Raw genomic sequence first — 12295 nt, forward strand, 5'->3', positions numbered from 1 at the left:
GTTAAGGTGATGTGAGCTGTTTGTGCGCTCCAGGCATCTAGGAGCGTCTTTCAAGCTGTGCATGTCTCCAAGAAGTCTTATCTCCATTGTGTGTGTCTCACAGATAAACACAGGCTATTATCACAACCCCAGAAACACAAAATGAATGTTTTGATCTGGTTCCCTGACAAGTTAGAAATGTGTGGTTTGGATAGGAATCCAGCGGAGGACGAGTGTGGTTTTGTCTGTATCTGTGTGTGTGTGTGTGTGTGTGTTTGTGTGAGTGTGCGGGGAGGAGCTTTGTGCAGTTGGATCGCCTTTTACAATTTGAACATAAAAAAAAAAAAAATAAATAAAAAAGCATCATTCCTATTTTGTATCGACAGCATCTTTCCATACCACTGGGAAATGCTCTTTATGGACAGACCTAATGGGTAGCCGAGTGCCGTCCTGTTTCCCATTGGCTGGAACTACATTAAGAAGCTCGCCTGTCATGGCTCTTTCATGTCTTCTTGCCATTTGTGCGACGTAGACCTATTTATAACCTATCACAACCAAGTGGTATTGTAGGGTTCATTGATATGGGGATTTGAAAGCCGATTCTTATATTTTTCAATTGTGGCTGCAAATAGCTGATATTGGCAGCCGCAGTTTTCATTCATTTCCATGCAAGAAAGGAGCAAATGGGCTTCCAGCAAGATAGTTTAAAATGCAATTTGCATCCTCAAAAACTACATTTGCACAAAGCGAAAGCAAGAATAGACTTTGCATCATTTTGTCTTTTGTCAGTGTTTCTGTCATCCTATTTATGTCTGGATAAAGGTTTGGTGGCTGAAATGTTGATTGATGTGATTTTCTTCGTTAAGATAATTACAGGGCCACAGCCTGAGAAGGTTTTTGGAGAGTGCTTTTTTGTTTAATACTCTTACAAAAAAAAAAAAAAAAATGCAACACACGATCACAGGGTAAATGAGGATTTCAGCAGGTGTGAAAAATATATCTAAATATGTATTATTCATCAAAAGGGCCTTAATCAAAGTAATAAACCAGAAGGAGACACTGACATTTTTCTGCTCTTAGTAAACTCTTTATCATGCCAGATAATTCCTCAAAATCAGGAGGACTCACTGTTTCCTCCCATCCACTTTTCATTTTGCACAATCAAACTGATTTACTCGTAAGTCCACCGATGTGTGGACCGTAACTTAATGACTGGGACGAAATTGGACCCCGAGGCTGCACTAGTTGAGAGCCACCGCGCAGTTGGGACTGAACTCAAGTGCCCGTCATGTTCCCGGACCATCTGGAGATGACGGTGCATTTTTCTGTTGTGTCTTTTTAAATGGTACACAGTGGTCAGCCGTGTAGGCACATTGTGGCGCTCAAATGATGCCCAGCTGGTACTGAGGACCCTTACGTATGCCAAGACAAGATTCCCCATACCATCATACTTGATCACAAGCTGGCACTGTTGATACTATGCCGGCTCCATGGTGTCAGCGGACCTGGCAGTGTTTCTCACTCTTTTTTTTGTCCAGTGATCATGTGTCCACTCCAGCTTCATCTTCTGCTGCTGCAGACCCTCAGCTTCAAGGTTCAATGAGTTATGTGCTTTGAAATGCCCTTCAGTGGCTCTCAGAGCTGTTATTTGCTGAGTTGTTGCCCGTCTGCAAGCTTGAATGAGTCTTGTCTGTTTCTGACTATTTCTAACTGGATGGGTTTTTTTGTTTGTTGTATCATTCTTTGCACACAAGTGTCTGAAAATCCCCGGACCCCTGATGTTTCTGAAATGCTAGAACCAGTATTACTGGCGCCAACAGTCATTGCATATTAAATTTTACTTTTATTACACATCTCGCTAACATTTAGTTGAACAATAGCTCAATCACACACATAGCCGCCCAGTCTATGGTGTGCTTTTTACTTATGCATTATTAATACATGACGCACTCTCTGGAGGAATCAGCTGCTTGCGTAAAAGGGTGAATTATACTTAATAACTACTGTTATCTTACCCCCAGTTCATGTACAACCTGAATGACAAGTGACGATTTTGTGTGTGTGTGTGTGTGTGTGTGTGTGTCCTCAGCCTGGAGTTGACCCTGCAGAAGCGCAGTGAAGGACCTATGTGGCCTGAGCTGGTGATGGGTGACAGCAGGGGCGAGTACGTGATGAGCGATGAGCAGGCAGCTCTCATCCACGAGAGACTGACCCACCTCACCTCTGAAGACCTGGTGAGGCCGTCTCCTCCTACTATGCATCTTAAGTAATGGTGGAATTGGATTTTAGATGTTGAAATATAATGAAAAAACTGAGAATATGAATTTAAATCCACTGATCGTAACTTTTCTGATTGTGCAGCCAGCACTGTGACACCTATTTCCTTGGATTTTCTACCAGTGGAGCTTGAGTTATAGCTATAGGTTGTGCCCTTTTCTTTGTTTACACTATGGTTTCTATTTGCTCCAAACAAACTACTGTTGCAGCTGCTGGAAATACAAAATGCAGCACTTCCTCCGTGCGAGAGAATGGCAAATGGAAAAGCTTTTATGAATTGGCTATACATTGAGTCACTATTGTGTTTATAGCCATCAGTTGACAGAGTTGAAAACAGACATTTATTTACATAAAAATGATGTGAGGTATTACTGTGACATCGAATTTTCATGAATCACAGCTTTGGCTCGGATTTGACATTTTCTGAAGCAGAAAATTTGAACACTTTTATAAATAAGGCCTCCAGCTGGTTTCTAATGGTCTCTCTCTTTCTCCTCCATCATGCACATTTGTCCCATACATATCCTATTAGAGACTACATATTTGGCTTTTAATATGCCCCCCCTCCTCTGAAGTCCTCATCTCTTTTCTTTGACTCAATCCCTTCCCTCTTCAGCTGCTCAGAGCCCTCCTCTTCACTCTGTCTCATACACATGATCACGTTTCGGTCTCCAGAGTCCCTCTCCAGTCTCATGTTCAGTGGCATTTTTAGCCACTTCCTCCCTCACCCTCACCCTTCATTAATATCATCTCAGGCCACTCGAGACTCCGCGCAAATCAAGCCTTTTTAGATGTTAATAAATGCAAAACAAGTGTTACCATAGCCTCCGCAGCGCTCTCTGATTCTGCCTTTGTTCCCAGAATGCTAACCCTGACAGGGACAAGCCCCCTTGCAACTCGCAGGAGCTGGAGGACTGCGACGGCTTCCCAGAGGACAGCTCCAGCCTCACACACTTTGACGGGGAGTCACTGAAGCCCACTCAGGTGGTGAGTAAGACGCCTCTCCTTCACTTGTAGACACAATGATCGTACATCCTTCAATACTATACCCTCATATGTAATGTTTTCTGTCCTCTCCGGTGGCTCTCATCATCCCTCATTCCTCTGAAACACGCTTTATGCTTCCTGTTGCTCATTGTTGTCTACATTTTTTATTCCATGCTGTCCCCAATGAATAAGCCAATGCTGGCCTTGCCCTTTAGCAACCCACTTGACCAAAGAGATCCACAAAGGCCCAGCGGAGAGCGAACATGCACATCCTCTTCATTTGCATCACAGCTCCTTGTGACTTGAATACTGAGAAGCTGAATCATAGGAATCGGTGTCTATTTTTGCCCAAACTCATTCTGAGAAAATATTCATCAGGAATCCAATAAACCCTCTCACTTGGCAGGGTGGCCTTGTGGTTAGACAGATTGTCCCATACCTGAAAAGCCACAGGTTGAAGCTGTCTGGCGACCAAAATATCCATCAGTATGCGATGCAGTAAAGGGATAGTTCACCCACCTTGAAAAATTATTCAGGTATCCCCTAGCTATTATGTAGTAGACTGTAGTGGTTCTTTCCTATCATCCAGTGCTGGATACTGACTGGAAAGTCCAGAAAAAAAAAATAATTTTTGTTTCTGAAATTTGCAGCTCAAAAATTATAGGTCAAAATGTAGAGTTTGTTATTATAGCGTCACCATTCTAGCCAATCGGTAGAGGTTTTTTTTTTTTTTTTCCGTTCTGAGCTGTGGATGAGATTTCCACCCAACCTGCAAAGTTTATGAGCCGTAGCTGTTACAGTTTCTGAGACCCAGATACTTTTAGGGCAGAAGAAGTAACGGAAACAGAAATAGAAACAGAAAAATAATAATCTGACCAGATACAACAGGGTTCCAGCAGCCTAATTATAGTGCCCTCTGAATTTAGTGTTACTAGAAGTGATACGCCAACAGATTTTTGGAGGAGGATGTTTTACTCAAAGCAGACAAATAATAATTAGGAATAGTATCTGCAGACCGTGGCAGTATTCATCACTACGCTTCCTGTTCATTCATTCACACAGAATATTCCAGTCAGTTTCTGCATGAATTTGCTTGACAATTCCCCATCACACAGTGTTTCATGGCAGTCTAAAATGAACCCTGCCATTGCACAATGACAGGCCAACAATGAGCAGTGAATGTAAGGTGCAGTCTGTCTGCCCAGGCTTGGAGTCGGGGTTAGTGTGAATAAAGACCCCTTAATGTTTTTTTTTTCCTTCATTTACTCTGCAAATAGAGCCAGGTGAAGCAGCTGCCCTTAAGTGAGGTGGATTTGAATCATATGTCTGCCATTGGCCTTCTGCAGGAAGGTTGGGTCTGTTTGCATGTGCTCATTATTTGTACCACTTTCAAGAGCCCGTGTGTGCACGTGTCTGCGCACGTGTGACTGTCCACACTTATGCCTGTGCTCATCTGCACCCCATCCAAGGAGCCTCATCCACCTATTATTCCCTTCCCATCCCCATTTTATCCGTCCAAGGCTTCAGTCGCCAGCCTGCCTGTCCTTAAGAAGGTGTGCTAACCTTTTTGAAAGCTCTCGTCTTGCTTTGGCACCTTTGCCGGTCTCCTCCTCTGTGGTTTCAATCCAAATGGAAAAGGAGGAGTTGGTCTTTATGTTCCACACAGGGAGGCTATGAGTCATATCCGCTGGCTCTATACTTCAATGGGGTATACATCTGTTCACTGAACAAGTATGTTAGATAGTGTATATGGAGCCTTTTTTAAAAAAAATGCACAAAAAGGGATGATTCACAAAGAATAGCAGAATAGCACATAATTTAAATCTATGTTCAACAAAATTCGCTTTGTATTTGAGAAATAATAAATGATAAAATGTTGGTGATGTGGATGTTCTTCAACAGTGATTACAGCTACGTTGATGTTTTACAAATGTATAAATCCTATATATTCATATTAAGAGATTTGAAATGGCCTGCACAGCAGTCTGTTGCTGCTTTCATTCATAAGAGTGACGTCAAACAGTAAAATCTCCTTTGTTGCACTGACATCCTTTCAGTGCGTTTATCATCACGGAAAACGCCGAGTTGAATCAAATGTCGTCACGGATGACAGCTGAGTATTGTTTGATGCGCAGGTTTCTTTACAGTCAAACAAAACATTTGGGCGATTTCCAAAGGCTAAGTTCAGCCTCTCAGACAGGAGAGTGTCTAAGTAAACAACGATTTGTCCTCCTGTCAGAAAGGTGAGTGAGCAGCAGTGTGAGGGAAGCAGTGATGACACAGCAGACAGAGACAGAGAGACAGAGAGCTGGCATTTCGGCTGTTATTACTGACATCTGGCCTCTATGAACCAATGCATTTGTGTTTGCTTTCTTAATGCCATCCTCTCTGTCTTTGCCTCCATGTTCGGACCCCACACACTTCACCCTATGATAAGGACAGAAGAGGAGTATTTCACTGCACTCTGAAAGGCTTCAAACCCGTTTCATGTTGGGAACGGCAGACACAGTAGAGCAAACGGTGCACTTTGCCACAAGGAGAAAGCAGGCGTGACCAAGCCAAGTGGCAAAGTGCGTTGTTCTTTCCAGTGCATTCTGTTTCTGCTGTCTAGATACGTTAAAAATATTCAAATACGCCTTTCAGCATGCAACGGAGCACTTAAATTTTTTTGAGTGTTCCCACGCACACCGACAGCTGAGCGCAGTACAGCTGCTCACAGGCCGTCCACGAGCTCCAACAGCAACTTCTGCTAAGTAAAAGACCGAGCACAGCTTTCATGTACAGCTCTTCATCGTTCTTCATCGCTTTCTGTTTAGTGCAGTGTATCGGGAACATGAGTATCTGAATTCTGTATCTAGCAGCTTAATCTGGTGCTGTGCTCTGCTGCTGGCTGTTAAATCCTTGTCTATCAGTATTGGATTTGTGACAAATAAAACACAAGGAAAATAATTTTTTTCATGCTTATTTTGTCAGATGTTTAGCCCCGTGTCCTTTTTCTTTTAAACTTATGATTGCCCTTTGTTTGTGCTATTTTGTGCGTACAGCTCCTGAACCTTCTGCAGCACGTTGGCTTCAAAATAAGTAGGCTGGGGGCTGGTGAACAAAAGTGCACTGGGAAATAATGACATAAAAGCCTCATGATCCAATTTTCGCTTTTTAAAAAATGGATTTCATTATCAAGCCATTGAATTTTAGGGGATATGGTTTCATTTTGCAGGACCCAGTTTAATAAATTAGTCATAGGATAGGAAGTCCTGAGCTACTGACTTTGAATAAGTTAAAAATTAAATATACTACACAGTATACTGTCAGTAGGTCTTTATAGAGACCCTAGTTCAGTGTGTACTAGAGCATTAACAAATGGGTTCATTTTATTTCATTTTGCTTTGAACTTCAGTGATATTGAATGATATCATACTGTAAAAATATTTGTGTACTGATAATAAAATGCTGATTTTTTTTTTTCCTTTTTACCAAGGTCAGTATGAAGTAGTGAATTAAATTTGTGTTGCCTATAATTCTACTTACAAAAACGAAACTAAATGATGGTTTGCCTTATAGACAACAGAAAACAAGACAGAATCATATTTTTACAAGTAAATAATAAAATCCCTCTCATCAACTAATAATGGTCTAAAGGGGATTGTAGACATTTTATCATTAAATTTAGTGTTGTTTCATTTTTTATAGCAGTTATTTGTTCAACAAAAGCCTTTTATCATGCTTCCAACCAGTAAGCCACTAGCTCACAGTACAGCCAACAGTGTCACTTTGTTTATTTGTCAATTTGCCGATGTCGCTTTGGATGCATTCACACCTAGCATGTGATGAGTGATTTATTCAAATTTAAGCATTTACACCTTTAGTTCAACTTGTTTGAGCAGGTGAAAACAATCACATTCAAACTCAGATGGAACCAAAAAGCTGTGGAAATAAATATGTGAATCTCAGGTCACTTCTAAATGAAATGTAGTGCATTTTGTAAGGCATGACTACAGGAAATGACCCTGAAACACAAGATTTTATGGTATAAAGAGATTGATGTTGACATTAATAGCCAACAGTTACTCATACTGGGTAAGCCTGGCACACAGTCACAGTATTTCTTCTTCTGGAAAATGATTGAATCCTTCTGTTTCCCCACATCAGAGGCAGGGTACCAAGATAATCTCTTTGAGGTTCAGTAATGATAATAATAATAAAAATGTCAATAAGAAACACGGTGCCCTTGTCCCCCAGAAATGTTGGGAGTTGTATGAGGTTCTGATCTGTACTTATGTTTCAGAAAAGACCAAAGACAGTGGCGCAAATGTCCTGGTTGAAAATCTTTCTAGTCAGTTTGGATTCAGGGGTAGGGATGAAATGATTCACATAGACCGATCATTTTCACCTCTATGTTCCCAGAGGGTTTCCAGCCCAAATTTATGCACACCAAGAAAACAGGAGTTCGCTTTATTCTGGGCTTTTTTTCACAGATCTCCTAACCCCTTATATTCTCAGAACCAGCAGTGTAATGTTGCACAGGACATACACAAGTTTGGTATAGCCTAGAGTAAGTGCAGTATCCCAATATATTACAGTATTTAATTTCTTCCAAACTGTCCCCAGAGGGGTAGCTAGTTGCATCAAAAGTCAAATGTTCATCTTGGGGAAGGACAAGACACACATATCTCTGTTAACGTCCCCATGAAATGACCTCATGTGACCGCTACTTCCTGTAAAACAGAGGATTGTAACATCATCCTGCACTGGTGGCTGTAAATAAAACTGTGTTTCGCTCCCAAACTGAGATCCTGTTGGGTTAGGGTTGGGGTTTGGTCTGTCCGATTGGTTTTCGCCTGTGAATGATCCTTCCCTGCACCATGTCCCTCCCGCCCAAACATCCTGTTGCAACAGGAAATGCATATAATAAAGAAAATAAGTTAGTTAGAGTCACTGGGTCTTTAAAGCTATAAGTTGAGTTTCCTGGAACTGAGAATATTCCTTTTCTTGTCGGCACTTGCTTCCTCCTTTGTTTACAAGACCTGATTTGTTTCCATTTGGACATTGTGAACCTAAACGAACCAAATATACAAATGCAGAAAATTAAACTTTCCACCGCAGTTCACCATGAGCCTCGTGCTCTGTGAATATCAGCTAGATAAAACATACGGTATGCCAGCGCTGGTGACACCAAATGCCAGACTGAGAGAGCCCGGGACCTCTGTTAGATGTGTCTGGCAAAAGAATTCAGTTCAGTCGAATCGTAACAGTTCAGCGGGCCAAATTACTGTTTCAAAAGCCCGTTTTACACAGCCTGTTCAAAGCGGAAATGTGAAACATTATTCCACGGCATTGCGCTGTGGAAGATGTACAAACAAGGAATGGGGGGTGGGGTTGTCTCTCTGGCATTAAAGTGGCATGACGGGACTGGACCAGTGTTGCCAAGTTAGTTCGATGTTTGATGTGATTCGTTTCATGATGCTGCTACAGCGCCACCTATTGGCCAAACGGCATCGAATTTGTCCTGGTCACTCAGACATCATATCTACATAGGTACACCAAATTTGATTGCGATAGCCCAAAGTGTTCGGGAGATAGAACATTTTTTGTTGCTAGGGGAGCATTTTTCGACCAGGCAGCATAAATCGCCAGAACACTGGAAGTACAACTGAAATCTTACAAACTAACAAAATAGCGTTTTTTTCCCCCCACACCACAAAAATGTTATTATTAAGTCATGAAAATCTAAAAATGAGGTTACAAAGCCATATGACTATCATGCAAGCCGTTTGTTCATGGCTAAATAAATCGCAAAAGAAATCCCAGAGAGATTTCCTTTGGCTTGTTGGGTAATAGGAGATTACAGTGCTTACAGTAAGTCAGTGCAATACAATACGCTTATTCTTTTGTGCCTTGGCCCTGGGTTTTTGTTGTTCATCTCAAACCATGACCAGAGCAATCAGAGGCATCATTGGCAGTCGACTCTCTCTCTCTCACACACACACACACAAGCTCTACAGAAGCATGAGTGGATGTCTGCCGCATGTTGCAAGTAAAACAGAAGTGTCAATTTAATGAGTTTTAGAGTGGAGGAGTGACTGCTTGCTGGAAGGCTTGTCATTGTGCAGAACTGTCAGCCAGCAGCATATGGGCTGGTTTATGCTGAATTTTCAATGCCTGTCAAGTGTGTATTGAGATGGGGAGGACAGCGTTGCCTGACAACCTATGAAAAACGCTGGCAGTTGGATTCGCAGGGTGTGGGTAGACTCCCAGTGTTGCTCGGTGTGAATAGTCAGGTGTCGATGAGCGAAGACGTCACCGTGGAGATTTGGCTTCTGTAAACGAACGGAGGAAAACTAGAATAGCACGCGCGGTTACGTCAAGGCCATTCATCATAATGAGGTCATGTGCGGCAAAGCATGCACTTGTGAGGCTCTGATTAATTACTACTCAATAACATTTTGCTCCCACAGTCGCCACACATGGGTGTAAATCTCCGTTAACGCTGGAAGTCACCTTGTGGGACGAAACATGGAAACAAATATCATTCTGGGAAATTGCGTGCACATCCTGGTTCCACAGGATCCCACATCCAATCTAGACGAATTTGATTTTCTGTCCCAGCTGATGCATGTTCTCGTCTCCTGATCTGTTAATAAACCATTGATTTTGAGGGTATTGTCACGTGTTTTATGAATGCACGCGGAGCTTAATCATCGTGATATACTTTGGAAACGATAGAGCCGATCCCATTGCTTCTTCACGGCGGAGCAAGCACAAATGAAATCACGTCTAACATGAGATTGCTTGTGACAGGGAGGATTTGTGATTATAGGCTGTCTGGTAACAGGAAAAACTTCCATCCCCTGCCTCAGCCGCATACTCTATCACTGTGCCTGCCCTTGAGCAAGGCACTGAACCTTTACTTGCTGCAGCCACCGGTCCACCAAGTTCCTCCATTCTGACCCCTTAGGTAAAAATCATCTGTGGGTGAGAGATGATGAAATGTGCAGATTGAAGGAATCTACGACAGGCTGTGAACCCACCAGTATGTTTCCCTCTTTGCAGGTGAATCTGGGAAGTCACCAGTACCTCTTCACAGTGGACGTGAACCCATCTGAAATGCCTTGCCTCTGCCTCCGACACGACGTCGACGCCCTGGTGTGGCAGCCGCGGCCCGACCAGCCCAGCAACATGTGGGAGCACATTGCCACATTCAATGCCCTGGGTAAGATCTTAAAATTATAATTACAGGCCTTTTGATAGAAACAATTTTCTGTTTCGCTTCTATCAGCCCCCTGCTGTGTTAAACACCGGCTGGTTTTTGGAATAAACAGAAGAAAAGCTGCATAGTTAGCATGAGGGATGATGGCCTCAGTTGCTCGACAAAGGAAAGCACGACACCTACAGAAACTCAAATCTTCATAAACAAAGAACATTTCAGCACCGCCCATGCTGTTTGAAAGACAGGTGATCTGCAGGTGCAGAAACATCACAGCAATGAGGGCTTTGCATTAAAGATGTGGCACAAAAAAAACAAGATTCCCGCAAAATGCCAATTTATTTGCACAATGCAAACTGCATTTTTCTTTCTTATTGACAGCGGCGCTGCAGCCGTCTCACAACCAGTGGGCTGCACCCGTCACCGGCCGTCTTGCTGTCTTTTCCTGCACATATTTACATGAAAAAACACCTTTCTCATTGACATTACATTTTAAAAATCAGCTAACTGTCTGTACATAGTGAATAACCAAATTAGAAATGTACATTTGGCAGAGGCTTTTATCCAAAGTGACATACATATGAGATTTTTACACACCACAAGCAAATATCTATTCAGATACATCAGATGGATGTAAATTTGGTTTAAAACAGGGATTTTCAAACTTTTTCATGTTCTGGACCCCCAAAGCTGATTTTCACTGAGCCATGGACCCCCACCTGAAATGATTTTGCTTTGGGGACCCTGATAGGAAAATCACTAATGCTTCATTTGCTCAGTGACAGTTTCTGCTGATTTAATTTGTAGTAAAATGTACCCTTTTAAACCCAAGCAAATTCACTTGATTTCCTTCAAAAACACGGCAAAAGGGGTGATTAGCAAAAACTAAAAATCATACAAAAACATTCAGCATTCATTCATTTAAAAAATCCTAAAAACATTCATAAAAAGGAGCCAAAAATCAAAACAAAACAAGACTATGGCCATAATTATTAACAGATTTCTTGTGTTTAAATGTTTGTTGTGTTTGTACATTTAAACTATTCTTCATTTTGATCCCCTTCAAGCCCCTCAAGGACAAACTGAAACGCCCTGATTTAAAATTATAATATCAGACGAACAGCGGTGCTGCTAGGAATTCTGGGAGCCTGTGCATCACTAGCTGCATTTGCATGTATGCTAAGAGCTGCATCCCCATAACAAACTGTGGGCCAAAGATGGATTTAATCTGTCAGTGCCGTCTTTTCCATATGCAGTATTAACCGCATTATGGGACAGTGGGTTGGACATGTAAACACGATGCTAAAAGGGTAATTATCTGTTCCCATCGCATAATTTCAGCATGCAAACGTTTATGAAAATGGAAACACAACGAGTGGCCTCTTCCTCTATGCATGTAAACCCCCACATAGGTTTTACTATTAAAACTACTAATGATAACTTGAGTTTTGGTAAAAGTGCAGGGCAACTTTGTCACAGCCGAGCTAAAATAAAAGACTCTGTCAGCCAGTAAGTCCATTCACATTTTATTTATTGCACAGGAGGATTTTACCGTTCTCTCCAATTACATATGCAATACATCATCTGGTTTGTGAATACAGATGGATCTCTAGTGATACTTTCCAAAATTACCTCGGTGAGTCAACTGTGGCTCGAAGGAAAATATGCTAAAAGCCTGCATGAGTATTAACATCAAAGTCAAGCTTGTTTGGATCCAATAGAAAGTAGTGCACCATTATTCTAAACAGTATTTCCTGTGCACACAAATGAGTGAATATTAAAACTCCAATCCAGCATTTATTTGATCACCCAAAGTTTGGGTGCATTCTAATGTATATCATAAATAAG

General features: G+C 41.8%; 1 protein-coding gene across 1 annotated transcript in view; it reads left to right on the forward strand.

Moving 5' to 3' along the window:
• The window catches only part of nudcd1 (NudC domain containing 1), a 30882-nt gene that overhangs the window by 17293 nt on the left and 1294 nt on the right, over positions 1-12295 (forward strand). Inside the window, exons 7-9 of the mRNA XM_030063117.1 lie at positions 2069-2213; positions 3118-3243; positions 10294-10453. Coding sequence (XP_029918977.1) covers positions 2069-2213; positions 3118-3243; positions 10294-10453 — 431 coding nt within the window. The remainder of the gene's footprint in view (positions 1-2068; positions 2214-3117; positions 3244-10293; positions 10454-12295) is intronic.

Source organism: Myripristis murdjan, chromosome 11, assembly GCF_902150065.1.
Source record: "Myripristis murdjan chromosome 11, fMyrMur1.1, whole genome shotgun sequence".
Lineage (NCBI taxonomy): Eukaryota > Metazoa > Chordata > Actinopteri > Holocentriformes > Holocentridae > Myripristis > Myripristis murdjan.